Genomic DNA, 17,721 nt, shown 5'->3' with positions numbered 1-17,721 from the left:
TTCGCTTAAGACGATACGTCTTCCTTTACGTCTAAAAAAAGAAAAAAATTAGTATATCCATCACTATATCCTTTAAAGAACGAGCTCTTCGTAAAATGGAACGTTTATAATCCAATTCTGTCTTGTATTCTGAAACTTCGTCGAGCCACTAACGACAAGAAGAATTAATTTCAAAAAAGCTGACACGAGTGCTTGCGTGCGTATAAAGTACGTACGGCTCTAGGTGCAGCTAATCGATCGATGTCATCACTTAACTCTTTACTTTACGACCTCAATACGTATATCTTTCTCGTCAATCTTACCGTTTCTCCATTATTATGTTCGAAATACGAGACTTCGATGAATAACCGTACGAATCACAGAAACGAAACAGAAAAATAGAGAGGAAAGGTCGACGCGTGCAGCGAATTATCTCGCGGGGCAGAGGTCGACAGCCGGAAGCAGGGAAATTCTGGTTCCTCTCAATTATTCGTCGGTATCGATCGGATGCCTTGGCGGACGCAAGCGTTGCGACGAGTGTCGCCGGTCTGTCGTACACGCGGAAAGACAGTTTGGCAGGGTATGTGTCTCGTGAAAGAAACATTGCCACCCGCCGACGCACTAATGGCCGGTAGGTTAATCGCGACTAGGAGGCGAGTAAAGCCGGAATAAACCCGCGTAAAGATTTATGAACGCACCGTGAAAAGAGGAGATTGCTGATTCGCCGCGCGGCTGCCGCGGGATTTCATCTGTCCGCTCAGGGATTCTCGTGGCTCGTGATTGTTTTCCAAAGAGCGCCGCCGATTGAATGAAGTAACGTTTCCAAGAAAAACATGCGCGCGCGATTATACGAACGCGAATGAAAAAGCCGAGCGCGCCCCTGAAAATTGTTTGCTTATTTTCAAGAATCGAGAGTGGATTTAGAAAGGAGGGGAAACGCTCGAAAATGATAAAAAATGCATGGGGAAATTTTCGAAGGAAATGAAATCGAGTTTATGTAAAATCGAGCGGAACCGGATGGAGATTTATGAACGTTAACAAGTCGCGTTGAAGAGGTTAGATATTGTCGGATGGTCGTAAAAAGGACCGTCTTCTTTCTAATTTATCGACTTTCACCGGCGCTCTCATTAATTATTTTCACGGATAGATGTCGTAAGAAGCCGAAGACGTACCAGAGGACTTGCTCTTAATCCCTGTGGAAATATTTTTCCCAGGGTTTTCCCACCGCGTCAACGAGACCGGAAGCGAGAAAACGAGGCCGCATATTTTAATAATATTTGATGTTTAAAGACGGAAAAGTACAATCTCTTTACCCTTGTGAATCGAGGAAAGTATGAAGAAAGTGGTGAGATACCGATCCCTGGTCCAAAGAACCGTCGGTTCACCCTAGTTAAGCAGTCGAGAATTACCTGGTTGCAACTTTTTCCAACAGCGATATGAATTAAACAATCACAACCGTATCCGCAGACTGTTTCTGCGAAACAGTCGTCCAAACTTTGCCGGAGTAATTTCATTAATTACTTCTGGTATTCGCTCCTTCGCAATTTTTACTCGTATTTTTTCCCGCGCTTATGATAAAATATCTTCGATGCAAATTCTAAAATCCGCATAATCGATGATCCGAGTTTAAGGGAAAGAAGTGAAGCTATACCCATCCGGTTCATCCTCGTGAAATTTCTCTTCCTTTAATGAATACGCATCGCTCCGAACAAAGAGCTCGTTAATTAGAATCACTGCACCGGTATAAATATATATTTACAAAACGAAGCTAATTTCCGTTCTTCGAACGCAATTAAATTTTATCATCGATATCATAATTTTTGCGTGAAACGACACTTCGCGAACGCGGCGTTAACCTAACGACGCGACGCCTGTGTCAGGCTAATGAACGGGACGCCGTTTTGTCTTCCACGGGGAGCGCAAGGGAAAAAAAACGATCCATTTTCTCGCAGCTGCGATGATAATGATAATAATAATAATTACGAGCCTTTTGCCACGACGCGGCAGTTCCTCGTGACCTAGTATCGTTCTTTCACGGTTTATTCTCTCTTTCTGCCCTTCGTTTCTCTTACCTTCCACTTCTCTTCTTCTTCTTCTTCTTCTTCTTTTTTTCTGTTCTGCTTTTTCTCCCTCTTCGATGTGAGGAACTAGGTTTTACTCGCAGAATCGTTAAAAGACATCGGAACACCGGTCGTACGTGGTCGATGAAACACCTTCGGGAAGCTGACTCCGCTCAATGTTAATACCTTTGAAATCGAAATCGCGAAGCAGTTCATTTACGAAACCGTTGGAGCTCGGTATTTCGCACAGCTTTTCCTTCTTTCCCTTTTTCGTCCTCTCCTCGCTGCCTCTCTTTCTTTGCTTCTACGACGATATGAAGGACTAAAAGACGGCTTAACGACTTGGGAGGCGAACGACAGTTTTTGATATTCGTCCCGTAAAGGCCGGCCTCGCCGTCTTTTTCCCTTCGTAGTCTTTTACCGCCGCACTTTCGGCCAAACTTTTAACGCCGCGCTAACTTTTTACGCGTCGTCGCGGGAACGCTTCGTCGAACGATGGCTTAAAAATTATTCGACTGGCAGGACATCGTGACCCCTTCTCTATTAACTATGAATTGGTTTCAAGTTGTACGAACGCTCGCGCCTGGATTCGAGTTCCAAAGATTCGACGTTTCGATCGTGCCTTCCATTGTTTACGACTGCACGTTGCAACAAAGTTTTACATTACAACGTTCCATTCCTGTTTACCACGTCGCTGTTCTTCGTTTACAAAGCTCGCTTTGGCGAAAAGGAGAAAATGAAATGGAAGCTCTAGCGTGTAAATTAGCAGGAAGATGAGGCTGTTGAAACAACATTCAAAATAATGATTCTTTTTCACTTCATAATTATTATTCAATAACGCAAGAACGATCAACGAGGATAAGCTAATTAATGTAAATTAAAATATAACGTACCCTTTTCAAGTTACCTACGAATTGCGTCGAATGTGTTTTAAAATGACGTGGCTACGATAATACAGTAAATTAAACGAAAAATACAGTAAAATTAAGTAATTTGACTGAAATTATCGTGAATCATCCTATTCGAGGATACCAACCGAGGATTAAGTGGAATAGAAAACAGTGGTCATTTCTATGAATCGCAACAGACTGCATTCGTAAAAAGGAATTAAACGTCTCTCAAAAAATTTCTCTTTTAAGGGTCGGTGAAATCGATAAAGGGAAGACAAACGATGACGTCAGGAATAATAAAAAGGATAGAAAAACTCGCTCGGTAGATTGATGCGTGTTCCAGTGGGTTCGCCGGTTCGCTTTTTCCTACCTCTTCCTCTTTTTTGTTTACTTCCAATTCTCTCTCTGTCTCTCCCTCACTCTTTCTCTCTCTCTCTCTCTCAAACACAGACACACAACCACTTGTTCTCTTTCTTTTTTTACAACCCGCTCTGGAAAAAGGGTTTCATTTAACCGAGAAAGTTTCGTCGATAAAACCATGCCGGTTTTCTCTTCGGAGAATCCTGTTTATACGTTTATGTCGAACGCGACTGTTTGTTCCGGGCGCTACACGCTATATTTGCACGGGCGACCGGGCTGAATCAATTTCTGCTTTTGGTTTCAGTGTCTCTGTACGATGGCGAACAATTAAACTTGACGAGGATCACGCGCAATGAAATGGGCGCGTATCTGTGCATCGCGACCAATGGCGTACCACCAACAGTCAGCAAAAGGATCACCGTGGACGTCGAATGTGAGTGGATTTGAAGATACGCTGAAGGGATACACCGTGTCTGTGTGTGTGTTCGTTCATCGTGTTACGCGTATCTAAGTCAACCACCGCGTTTTTAATCTCCTGTTACCCGTTGTATTTGCTTTGGCGAGTCGAAAAGGATTTCTCTGTCAGAGATACTCGATTCAATAAGAGAAACAAGATGCTCGGTTATTATTAACGAACGCTGGCAAATGATAAAATAAAGGAGCGTCGAGTTTCAGCTGCGTTGGTTCGCGTTTCCTTAGGTTTCTTTTCAATTTAGTTACTTGGGAATATTTATTTACTCGTGGACGAAAGTGGAATTTCATAGAAATTGATCGACCAAAGAATCCGTAAAAGAGCCCGTAAAATCGTTATATTCATCGGCAATGTTATATCTACCGGATTTTGCTTATCATTTTACTATAGCTGTTTAAATGAGTTTTAATTATTCAACGATGTGATTATTAATTAGCTTGTATAATGTCAAAAGCATAATATTGAAAGTGTACATAATTCATATTTAACCCGTTCACGCTCGTACACTTATACGCGACATTGGACTTTATAACGTTAAACAATTCTTCTCGGCACAGTTGGCTTCGATCGGCTTGTGGTCTTACGAAAACATCAGAGAGCCTATGTTTCTATTACGATTAATCAGTACGAGCAATATTTTTCGCTGTTTAAAGAAAGTTTTATCCGCAAAGGACTAGCAAGTCTGGATTTTCGAAATTGGCTTGAAATTTTTGCGCGTTACGTTTCCCCTGCGAATTTTCTCTCGACGATCTTCTCGCAAACTTTAAGAAAATTCGACCGCGGAGAACTTTGCGCTAAAAAAAATTGCAGCGAAGATTCAAATTGAAATTAACTTTCGTCCGAAATGAAACGATATCATCTGACGCAAATCCTTCTCGATGTAACGAGACAATTGACTAAAAGAAACGTAATCAATGCGAAACGAAAGCGGTACAGAGAATGATCGAGGCTAATGATACTCGAAACGTTCACCGCAGAAAGTAAATTCCATAATCAAGTACCCGAGAGGGAAGTTGGAGAAAAGATGCTTCGACACGGTATTGTTTGAATTTCATTTCACGAATTGCATCGAGCTCCGGCGTAGGCAACGCACCGACGTCGGCGTCGACGATCCAACGAGAAAGAAGGGAAGAAGAGGGTGAGCAGATGCGCCGTTAGGAAAACTCGAGGGAAATACCAGGGCAGGTCGACGGGAGCGAGCGCAGCGTCCCGCCGCTGCTGGTCATTTTTCCCTTTTATTCGTTCCATTCGTTCGTGTCACTTGACGCCGGCTTTGTGTGCGTACGCGTCCCAACAACCAAACGAGAGGAAGAGAGAGGCCGCAGGACAGCCAGGCGCTGTCCTTTGAATATTTAGAAAGGTGCAGACATATTTTATTTAGACCGACGAGAAAACAGCCGGCTTCCGGCTCTCTGCTCACGAAACTCCGCCGCTCCAGCACTTTTGTTTCCCTGTGCCTTCTGCTTTCCGTGACGCGTTTGAATAATTCTCACCAGTCCTCTCGAGATCCGTCTCTGCTCGATTCCTGGACCTGCTTCGATATCTCGAATCAGGAAATTAAGAGTGCATTAACGATTCGAAGATCACGAAAGTTTTCATCGAAATAATTGTCAGAGATTTTGGTTCAGTTGGGCGGATCACTCAGAACGCACGCGTTATCGGCAAGGATTTTCTTTCTCGTTTTGCGATCGACTCTTCTAGAAAGAATATTCGTGTTCTTTCGGACGATACTTCTATTCCTTTGCCATTGCGAGAGCCTCACGTGCCAAAGAATCGTTATGGTTGGAACAGCGAGAATCGACACTCAAATTGCACGTATCGCTTATTAATTGTTCGATGAATATTAAAAACGGAAACGTTGGATATGGATTAAATTATCTTTCAATTAATGGACATGCCAATACTGTTGATTAATTCATTTTCATTTCGATCTATTTTAACGCACGGAACAGACAAAAAGGGATATTAAGCGATTGCTGTTGCTAAAAATCACCAAGCAGAGAGGCCGTGAACTTGCGCGTCAACATAGGCCAATGTAATTTCTGCTCTCGCCCATCTGTACAGCAGCGCCCGAACTTCAAGAAGTGCCTTCCATAAATCGTTCGAACGTACAATAGCAACATGCTAAATACCGTCGACGGCCCTTAAAGTGCGTCGTTGTTATCACGTTTACGTAGTTTTTCCAGCGATAGGGTTGTTTTATCGTTTCATGAATCAGTGGCAAGCACAATTACAACCAGTAATTTTGCTTCTCTTTGGAAGAAACAGTCTCTCTCCCGGGACTAAAGACTGCAATACCCTTCCCACCTCTTGCGAAGAATTTATTCCTGGTCGACCGGCCATCCAGAAACATCAAGAGAATACACTTCCTCCCCCTTAATCCAGATTGTATCGGAGGGATTTCCGTTTCGCGTATTCTACTAGCGCCACTTGCGCCCGCTTTGTTCGAAAGCGTGTGGCAAAAGGGGAACGAGAACGTGGGGCAGAGTGGCTGGCTGCTTTGAGTGCTTAGGGGAGACATATTTTATTCAAATGCACAAGATAATCTCGGTTTGCGTTGCGATCGCAAAAGATTCTCCATCTTAGATATTCATCTTGCCAACAAGGATGTCATTGTTTAAAGTCGACGTTGTTTGTCTCTCGCGAAAGTTTTCCGTCTTTTTACATCGATTGGTCGAAACAGGCTGTTTGTGCGACATTTTTCATATACGTAACGAAGCCATGTCAACAGTCGCGGATTTACCAAACGATTCGTGACGACGTCTTGTCTTCCGTGTCACCGAGGTGGCTAAATCCATAGTACGAGCGAAGCGAAATGCAGATTCTTTGGTGCGAAATAAAACGAAAATGCAGAATAAGAAAATGGATACCTCGTTCTCGAGGTAACTGAGTTCGAAAAGTTGTCAAATATGCAGTTGATTTATTTCCAATTGGATAAAACTGAATAATTGGCAGCAGGTTACCGTGCGCGTGAAAATAAATCAAAAACGAGCATAATTGTTCTAACTTGGCTTGTACCATTAGGCTCGCGATATATACAAATCCTGTTCTTTCAAGTGTAAAGAAGCGTAAATCGAAAATATTGCACGTCGATGGTAGAAATAATCATTCGAATAGGAGGAGGCGATAAAAGAGCCGGTCGCACTGGAGAATGGGCTTTTTTGCGGCCAGTGAAAAATGAGGGGTGAAACGGTTATCTGGGATTACCGGGGTGGGACCACGGAAAAAGATATTCGATCAACGCGCGGGATCTGAGGTGTCCTTGCTGGATTACAAAAGTCCCGCGATCGTCTCGCTTAATGCTCTTCGAAGTCTCCTGGGAGGCATTATACAAATTCTAACCAACCTTGGACAGACCAAAGTGACAGAAAAATAGATTCGCGGCGTCCTTTGGCCGCGTTTTCCTTCCATTCGTTCGTCATCTTCTCTCGTCTGACCTAATTTCAACCTAATTCCTCGTGAGACGAAAAAGAAACAAAAATTATCGTACGTACATTCGAATCTTAAATCTGTTCGAGGAAATTATAGAAGATTCAACGGATTGGTACAAAATAGCTGTTCTTTAATCTCGCGTTGGTGGGAAAAAGTCGAAGGCAAAGTACCAACAAGAATCCGATTAGTTTTGTTGCTCGATTACGCGATAACTGGAAACTCGAACTAACAAAGTACGCCTAGCCCTTGGTAATTAATGGCTACATTCCTAGTTTCGATAATTAAGATGCTGCTGAAGCAGAAAATCCTTTTGAAGACAACAAAGTTCATCCTATGGAAGAGTAAACCTGCTTCAAAATGTTTCCTTTGTTCCGAGTCTCGCGTGTTTTTAGACATTCAGAAACGAAACATATTTTCTCCGTGTTCTTCGCTTTTTGTCGCTTCAGAGTTAGCCAGTGGAAGGAATGCGAATCTTCCAGTCTCGATTATTGACTGCGATCGTCTACAGATCGGAGAAGAAGCAAATAGCATACGTATCGTAGATGGAAGAACATTGAGGCAATTTAAATCGAAGGCTGCAAAGATTAATTGCGAAATATTTGCTCGGAGATTTTCATTTCAATAATTAAACGTGTGCTTTGTCTTACAACGTGAATTCATCGTTTCGACCGTTAAACACAACCTAAAGGCCGCGACGTGCTTTGCGATATGCGAGCGTGTGTCGTGAAAAATGTAACAGTCGAGACTTCGCGTGTATCAAAGCTGGAGTTGCGGAACAAACGTTTGTGACGTCACGCTAGTCAAGTTTTCAGCAATGCCTGCTACTATTCTCTAACACATTCCTTCATGAACCGCCGAAAATTTACATAATCCAGAACATCCAATCTTGTGGAAGATTGGAAATACATTGAAGCGATTTATAGACAGCGCGCGTCCGCTGGATTAATTTCACTGAGAGCAACAATTCGCGGGAACGTTGATGACGAAGAGGAAAGGCGCGGAAACGAAGGAAAGGCGAACGTAGATAGAGTCGATGGTGGGAAATCGGGAGAAGTATGCGTTAATTAGGGTCAGCGCTGGCAATTTGTGGATTTGTGGCCAGCCTGATGCATACCGCCGATGGCCAGCCTCGAGAGATGGTTGCTGCGCCGCCAGCTCCATGTTATTCGTCTACGGTTAACCTCGTTCGTTCCGCCACCAGTTTTGCCCCAGTCGTCGTCTACGCCTACGTACACGGCCTATCTGCTGCACTTTCGTGTAATTAATTGCCGACGGTGGTTCTCGTTAAATCGCCCGATCGTCCGAAACGTCCGTATCCGGCGGACACGAACTCGCGTCGAAAGGTCGACGAGTCGAATTTGCTTGGGAAGTCACCGATGACGCCGAAAGCCTGACCGAATTACGCGACCTGCATCCTCCAGATTAATCTCTAAACTAGCTAGTTTCCACCGGTTCTAATCAAATTGTCGGCGAGGTTGCGCCAAATAACTTGCTCAAACGTTCTGAATGTTAGCAATCCTCGATCGGTCGGAAGCTCGAGGCGAAAAAATTCTTGGTCCTCGTTTCCTTTGGCGCGTTTCAATCCACGGAACGCCCAATTCGACTTTATCCCCGTTGATTGGCCTGCATGGTTTCTAATCCGGGGTTTCATGCAGCCGCAACAAAGTTTCCCTGCCAGTTTCCTGTTTATTCCGGCGGATTGAACTACGAACGTCGCACGGTTATTTTCTACGCGGTGCGCCATCTACTCGGCGTGGTATTTACATTTGATCAATCCCAGGAGAACGAAGAAAGATGGAGAATATTACGTCGTAGCCTGGTGTTTTCGTTTTATGGTTGAGCAAGGGAAAAAGAACTCGCTCGTAAGGAAGGAAGTTTTTCACCTGGAATCTTTGCTTTTAGTGGGTTGATGATGCGCGAGAACTGGCGGGACTCGCGGATCCAGAAGTTCTTCCGGAGCAATTCTATTTACAGCAGGGAACAGGATAGAGAAGAAAAGATAGTATCGTATAAAATAACATCCGCGTTATTGTTCTCGACAAAGAGGTGCCGCTTTGTTTCTCTTCTCCTGATTTTACTACTTGTTTCATTCATCAAACTTTGAATCGAGTCGAATATCTCCGAAGACCTCGTTCTCCTATTCTTTCTAAACAGAGTTGTTTAATTATCAAACTTCACGATCCACGGTCAGGATCCACGAGTCCGTCAACTTCAGCGGCAGAAGGAAAATAAATTAAAGCGCAAGATTCGTTAACGACACTGATACTTCAACGTTGGCAACCTAAGATCCATATTCCACGAAAGCTTTAAGCTTCTCAACCGTTTATAACTGTGGGCTATCGATCACCATAATCGCTGAAACAGCTCGGTATAATTCACAGCCAGTGATTTCGTGGAAGATAAATCGTAGAACGGTTCGAGCATAGTCCCCCATAAACATCCACGTCGACTTAATCGTTGCCGTGGACGTCACCGCGGACGATTATTCATTCGCCGTAGACCAGGTTTCTCGGTTTCTAATCGTAACCGATTCCTCCGTTTATTGTTAAAGTCTCGCCGATGATCTTCGTGCCGAATCAGCTGGTCGGTGCACCAGCTGGGACGAACGTAACGATCGACTGCCACACGGAAGCTTATCCACGGGCGATGAGCTACTGGTTCCTTGGCGCCGAGATGATACTGTCCAACGAGAAGTATACCACCAGCATCATGGAGAACAGTTACAGGGCGTACATGAGGCTGACCATAAGAAATCTGCAGGATGGTGACTTCGGCAACTATCGTTGCATCAGCAAGAACTCGCTGGGCGAGACTGAGGGTTCCATCAGATTGTATGGTAAGATAATAATAAATAAATAATCGAAGAACGTTAAAATCGTTGAAACGATGTTTCAAGTTTTCCGCCGTTTTTTTCTTATCCATATCTTTGCGTCATATTTTTGTATCTGTGTAATTAGATGTAGGAAGTATGATTGGCGGGATGATACACTTTTGTGCACAATTCAAGCGACACTTGCTAATTGTAAATACTTAAATAACATAAAAGTAAATATTAATCCGTGTATTTTCTACTAGTGTTACTAGTTGGCAGGAAATTAAAGGTTTCGTAGAAGAATACCACTGTAAGTAGAATTAGTGGTCAGACAAATGCGACTTCGTTATTTTATTACGTAATACCATTAGTAGATTTGTCGATTTTGACTCATTTGAAATATGGACAAATATTTTAAACATCTTAGAACGTAAAAAGGAATTCGTGTAATTTCAAGGTAGATTCGTAATTCGATTGTTCAGGCGAAATTCTTCGTGGCATCTTCGTAAATTCAGTGATCGATCGATGACTCGTGATAAAGTTAAAGTTGACTGAACGATTGGGAAAATAGCTTCGAAGCTGAACCTTCAAGATGCATAATTTTTATTTCAGCAATTCCGAAACCATCCGCAGCGCCGAAGGCCACGGAGATCAAGAGCAGCGCCAACAAAGAAGGTGAGAGCCTCATTGAATATTGCACTTCGAGCCCCGAAATCGATATCACGTAGGTCCTCTCCGACGCTTCCCTCTTCATCGAACTCATTATATCCGTGTTTTATTTTCGAATCTACTGCCAAAAAGTTGCACCCTTTGCGTTTCCATGCAGCTGCAACCACCAAGCGGCCAAACAGCACAGCTGGAAATTGAATGGTCGAGGCTAAACCAGGCGAATTGCGAAATATTTAAATTTCGTAGTAACATGCTCGACCATTAAATTTCACGAGAGATCAAGAGGTTTACTTTGGTAGTCCAAACAATTTAGACGAGAGTCCCGTGTCCGTATCGATTGCTTCACGGTTGGTTGGAGCACAGTAGGAACGTTGTCCCATCTCCTTCGAAAAGGGATACGTTTCCCTACAATCGACTACGAACATCCTCGATACGCCAACGACATCCGTTTTGCCTTACAGTATATCATCTCTTTTAGATTCGCCAGTTTGATCTTTCCGTTAAAGACGCTCGTCCTATACAATTAGAAATTCGAAGAATTTGTCCACTGACGTAATTTTGACCAGGGAATGGGCCTCCTTTTAATTTCACAGTAATAAAATTGGAAAATTTCTAGTTGAAAATTAACCCTTTGTCTGATATCGAGTTACCGTTTCAGTTTGACAAAGGCAGATTCTGCTTGAAACGAAATTTCATTTACATCCTAATTTTGCTTCCAATTGTTCAGATCGAAGAATTACATATAACGTCTCGACATTTCACAGCCAGCACAGTATTGCAGATTACGACAGTTAATAATTGCTCGATCAGCTATTTCAGAAGCTTACGAGGCAAGCGATCAAGGCCAAAGACAAATCCATGAAAATGTGTGACTATGTTTGACGGTAAAACGCCGTGGCGTTGACCGACCAGAGGATTATTCTCGAAGAAAAACATCTCTGAACGAGCAATTACGCAGGAGCGCAATCCTCGGCGAAACTAGCGATTCTAACTCTCGAATGTAATCTTTGCATTAGGTGTGCACATTGTGGCGCGTGTATTATTAAAGCAGCGCGAATAACTTGGGCGGATGCCTAGGTCAGGTCCCTGTGGCTCTGGCCCGGTGTTCTCGCAACGAAACCAATCTCAATATGCTGCATTATTAACGCCATACAAGGCTCGGTCACGACGGTATTACCACCATTAAGCTTCGCGATTTTACTCGTAGCTTGACTCGCCCGGCAAACCATGGATTATTGTTAGATCTTACGACTTACGCGACTGCCCTTAGCTACAGATTTTCACCTGGGACACGATCTTTGTCCCGCCGTTTTTGCCAACCTACGGCTAACATTTGTCGAATAGAAAATCCGTTCTATCGTGCGCAGATTCAATTTTCAAGAGGTTCTGCCTTGTCGAAGACTGAACACGCGGAACGATCGAGTCATGATTAACCCATACGTATCCTAAAGAAGTTGAAAAGTATCGCCAAAGATGTCGTTCGTTGGATTTTCAAGTACAGATAGATCAAAGACGGTAGAAATCTTAATATCTCGAGGGAATATTTCGATAAGAAAAGCAGTACTAGCGTTTTAAACGTATCGCGTTACTTGACAGATGTCACGCCAAAGAAATTATTTATATTATTGACAATTTCATTAGTATCGACAGATTGTCTGCTGTCAGATTTTCATCTCGCGGGTCTAATGTAATCTCCGGTCTAATCGAAATTACCAATTTCGTATACAAGAATACCGCACATTTTTCTTCGCCATTTAACGAAATTGCAAACGTAATCTAAAAATCGTCTATATATGTTTCGGACACGTACGCGCAATACAGCTATCGATGGCTGGAAGTGCGGAAAATTGTTAAGGAATTTTAAGAGAATGAAATTTAGGCTATCTTTGAACGAATAAATGGAAAAAGGTTTATTCGTGTTGATAATTAACGGAACTTAAATATGGTGCAATTTTCCGAGCGTGTAACTCACGCGTTCATTAAGGTTGCGAGATGACTGGAAAAGGGAAACGAAATGTAACGACGTAACGATCCTCTCGAGCGAGGATTTCCAACCTGTTTCCAGTCAGGCATCGTGCAACTGTCGCACGGTTTTATCGTAATATACGAGGCGGATGATTGACTGCCGTGCACGAGAAAGTTTCGCGAAATCGGGCGGTGGTTCGTGTTCGTCGCCTTCCGTGGCTCGAAATCAATCTTAATATTAGCGAATTATTAATGACCCGACCGTGGCGGGCAATAACTCACGAATGGGACGTTAAGCGCCACCGAACAGTTTCCAATGGGACCGCGTTGCTCCTTATCTGGCCAGATAAGACTCGAAGAGGAAGCGAGACCTTCGAGGTTGACGTATCGATCGACAAACCCCTTGACACTTGGCTTTCCTCCATTCAACCATGTACAGATCATTTCTTTGAATCCGTGTCGAAATGATACAATTACAAAATATACTTCGTGGAAACGATATACAACGAGATCGTGAAATCGGTCAGTAGTTAAAGTTTACAATTTTCGATAAATCGTAACATCTAATTGAAGATACATGGAGAGTCGTAGGGACCTCAAAATCAATTCTTTCTTCGCGGTAAGGTAACATAAGGTTATTGATCTTATTAGATTCAATCTTGATCGTCGCACGGAATAATCAAACTAGTTATATATCGTAAGACGCTACTACGATGTAACATGATAACGAAAAAGTGAAAAACACATATGTCTACGATAAAAAATTTATAGATCAAGACATCGTATAGATCGTTACAAGATAATCGTTATGTAGCTTACGTCGAATAAAACAGACAAAAATGGCACAAAGAAAAACAGCGAAACATCGCTTCTTATCAATTTTGAAATGATATAGAAGACATCTTAACCAAGTCGGACGGAACTGGTATCTCGGCTTGGTGCTTTATCTTGTGAGCTCGCTATTTCTTTTCCATCGAGCATAAAGATAATACAATAATTCAAAATAATTCGCCTTTTATATATATATATATCGAACTTCCGAACGCACAAAAAAGGAATGTTGCTGCGTTTATCGGTCCATGGTGATCACCCGCGAATCTAAAGGATGATTTTAATTTTATATCGGAGCATTATATTGTCGGGTCGACCGGTGACCCAATTAACCGCATTTAGAATTCAATTACCGCTGTCCTGGCGAGAGGCCGCGCGAGGCCAGATTGCACTGTTGCGAACAGATATCCGACGAAATCGGTATCGGCTCGCGTAAGAATCGCAAAATCGCTCGGCCAATGCCAACGTTAAAGAAATATTCCAAGTTCTATTCGATTTAGAATGGTATACTTTGCTGTTTGTCACGTTACTGTGTAACTATGTAACTACTATGTAGTGTTGCTATAACGAATATGTTTAAAAGATGCAGAATTTTCCTATGATTTTAGACACGTTTACTTTATTAGTATTTTTAGTATAGACTAAGTGTTGTAACAAGTATGTTTTTGAACGATATCTTAGATCTAGAAACTTCGTATATATGTATACTTTCCACCTTATAGATAACCATTTTAGTTTAGTGTAAAATGTAGCCTGATTTAGCGTTACCAATATGCATCGTGCAACAGTTCCGGGATGCTGCGAGAATTAAAAAAGAAAAGTGCTTAACTTACGATGATTCGTTAGAATCTACTATGTAACCTGATAAATTCTTATTACAAATTTCGCTGCTATAAAGTCGAACTAGCCGGTAAATCTGCACGGAGCGAGCCCATTATTTATACCGGCTTATAACTCGTTAAACACGTCTCTAAATCTTCCTTTCAAAAAGTGAACTTTACGATCGCTTGGAATTTCCTCTCTTTCTCTACCTCTTTGTGCCCTCCATTCTGTGCCCCTTCGCCTCGTTGGAATGGTTGCTTCTCGCCGAAGGGTTGGGATTAGGCCCACGAGAATATACGATATTTAATAATGCCTCGACACACTAGTTGCCTCTCGGGACACCCATCGATCCTACCGGCCGTAATTAATTATCGTGGAGCAAGGAGGCCGGAATTATTTCTGGTATTAGCCTCTGGGCTCTGACGCGTCGACCTTTTTACTTGCGAGTATGCTTTATCGAACCATCGACTCTAGACACCGGACGAAGAGATCGATGCTTCCTTAAAAACGATATTTCCCTACTTAGGGACGCTCGTCTTCGATGGAAAACGTAATACTAACGCTTACTTGTTGGTTTCAGTACACGTTCGCGACAGGGCGAATTGTAACTTTAGTCTCCTTTCTCTCTCTCTCTCTCTCTCTCTATCTATCTATCTATCTATCTATCTATCTATCTATCTATCTATCTATCTATCTATCTATCTATCTCTTTCTCTATACGTAAATTAGTCTACAGAATCCCTTTCTCGCGCAAGGGAAAAATTTCAACGTTTACAGGGTTGGTTAAGCTATTATTCGGAGACAAGAGAAACGGATAGAACAATCAGCGTTAACTCCCTGAACACGTCGATTCGTTTGATTCGCGTTTCAATCGGCTCAAAGGCTCCTATACGCACGGGAGATCAGGTCCGATTCGAATCGCTTCTAACTTCCAATTGAATTACTTCCGACCGATCTCCCTGGCCGTTCGCGATCTCGCTGTCGGGCAAGACTCTCGTCCCGATCTTTCCTCCGCGTCGCATCGAACAAGACACGGAATTAATTTCTCGATTTGTCCGAGGCGATCTCTTGTTCGAGCCACGCGGTCGTTTAATAAGTACACAATACCGCGGTACAAAGAGCACCTCGTCGTCTCTAAGAAGAAAACGAGACAACGGTTGACCCGTCTATTTCCTCTCGTTGGCCGAACTTTTCCATTTAAAAGCAGATATAGGAGTGGCTCGAGTCCAAGGGTAGCCTGTTCCCTCTGGATGCACCGGAGGAATCCACGATTACCCCGCTACTCGATCCGCGGATTCCTGTTTCACGGTGGATGCGTTCGCAAGAAACCAGAAAGGTGGCACAGAGCCCTTAAATTTTCAACAAGTTATTCGGAAAGTTGGCCTGGACGCGGCAACACGGAGGAAATAAGAAAACGGAGGCTGCTTGAGGAACAAGGAAGAAAATAAGGGTGGAGAAATGGTACAAAGGTGTGGCGGACGAAAACCGGATGAAATACGAGGCTGGTCGCGATTGCTCGGGCCGTCGGTATACGAAAGGAAACACCCTGCAGAGAGAGGCGGTCTTTGTGCGCTTGTAGGACGAGGATACACAAGAGCCGGCCGTGTTCTTGACTCAGCAAAGATGGTAGCCCCGGCCATATTGTTACGAGAAAGCAGAGAGGACAGGGACGAGCCAGGGACGGCGACGACGTTGTAGCAGTGGGTGCAAAGGCTACGAAACAAAGTTCGTGCGGGCGTATTTAAACTTTTATTCGAAAACTTTTTAGCGTCACCCCGTAGCATCGTCGACGATGCCGTTGTCATCGTTGCTCGCGTGCAACCCCCGTGCACGATGTTTAAAGGGCCGCTTATTTGCCAGCCAGAAATGAAAGAAAAGAGGCTTCTGCGAGAAAGTTGCTCCTTGCATAGGAAGAACTCGCGGGCAACGCGCCGCTTCTCCTAGAACCTTCGAGAACATGGAATATTTCAGGAGAACGAACGAACCAGAAGTACGAAGGAGCGAGTTGACTCGGGATTATGAATCCGGGAAGGGAATTAATTGAGCGGATGCCTCTCTCGAAATTCGCCCTGCTAACCTGCTCACCTGTTTATTTTCGGACCAAGCTCCGTCGGCGAAGCTACTTCTTATTCGCAACGCGAAAACTTCCCCTCTTGGAAATTAATTATTTCTTGTCCCCTGAACCGGCGTTTAATCTCGCATGCTTTTGGTAAATTGTTAACGAGCCGACGAAATTTTCTGTGAAATTCCTATCGCTCTCCTTCCGTAATCGGTTTAGCTTTTCGCTCAGACATACGATAGCGTAAATTTAATCGCGAGGTAACTATATCATGGATATATACGTAGCTGGAGAATATTTCTTATCGACGAATAAGTATTCTTCTAAGGGACAGGCGCGAAACTTGACATCGTCTTGTACAATTATACGACGCACGCGGGATAACTTGGAATATTCCGAGCGATTATAGAGGCCAGAAATAACTAGCGAACCATCTTACCAAGCCACAAATGTGTATAGAGGCTAACGATATGTACAATGGTATATGGTCCCGTGTTGGACATGAATCCGAATTGCGCCCTTGGTTGATGCGCGCTATGCAAAATTACCATCCGAGCGAAGTTTCAATCTTCTCTGCGCAAAGATTGCCTTAGGGCCACCGCTGTAGCGGTTGTAGACCTTGGACTTCAGTCTGGCTATTCCGCTTTGTTTTCACTGTATGTATAGTGGCTCTAAGTTTGTTTATCGACTAGTTCAAACCGATCGTAATTCGATAGAATCATATGGCACGTCTGTATTTTGTTCGATGAAATCGTTTTCTCCGATTCAAAAGCCACGACTATTAGATACAAGTATTTTATTATCACTGTCAGTTACAAGGAGAACTCGAGACGGGCAAACGAGGAAACAGGAGTAACAGACATAACAGACATATTTGTGTAACATACTCGGATCGAAGGGCGGCTTCCGTCGTAGTTGCGAGGAGTTGAGAGAACTCCGGGCCGAGTTTGAGAATTAAGAGAGGACTCGATCCTTGCGAAGGACGTGCGGCAAGCGCGGCTGGATGGAGAAGACAAAAAGAAGCCAAGGGTAATATCGAAACGACTGAATTCCGGCGAAGTTTTGAAACGGTAGCGTGCTCGCATCCTTAAAGAAAATTCCAGTTTCAAGCGGTTTGCGAGAGGACGTATTTCGCGTGAACGAACTTACAGATCCTCGAGCAAACTCGAGAGGATCCCTGACCCGCGTTCGATCCGTGGAATTTCGAATTCGCTCGTATAAACCCGCGTAGCTGGCTTTCCCATATAATATAATAATACTTCCGACTTCATGGGCCATTTATTCGCCAGTCGATATTCCTCTTTTTCGACCGATCGAAACGTAGAGCACGCAAACCAGAAACGGTCGGAAAGCAGCGCCTGACTTGGTCG

At 43.4% G+C, this 17,721-nt stretch overlaps 1 protein-coding gene across 4 annotated transcripts in view; it reads left to right on the top strand.

The window, feature by feature from the left end:
• Positions 1 to 17,721, top strand: part of LOC126869684 (lachesin-like) — a 283,334-nt gene that overhangs the window by 222,396 nt on the left and 43,217 nt on the right. For all 4 annotated transcript variants that reach the window (XM_050626532.1, XM_050626529.1, XM_050626530.1 and 1 more), the window contains 3 exons: positions 3,594 to 3,722; positions 9,745 to 10,029; positions 10,618 to 10,680. In XM_050626532.1, coding sequence (XP_050482489.1) covers positions 3,594 to 3,722; positions 9,745 to 10,029; positions 10,618 to 10,680 — 477 coding nt within the window. The remainder of the gene's footprint in view (positions 1 to 3,593; positions 3,723 to 9,744; positions 10,030 to 10,617; positions 10,681 to 17,721) is intronic.

This window comes from Bombus huntii, chromosome 9 (genome assembly GCF_024542735.1).
Source record: "Bombus huntii isolate Logan2020A chromosome 9, iyBomHunt1.1, whole genome shotgun sequence".
NCBI lineage: Eukaryota > Metazoa > Arthropoda > Insecta > Hymenoptera > Apidae > Bombus > Bombus huntii.
The sequence above is the reverse complement of the archived record's forward strand: the minus strand, read 5'-3'. Positions and strand labels throughout refer to the sequence as shown.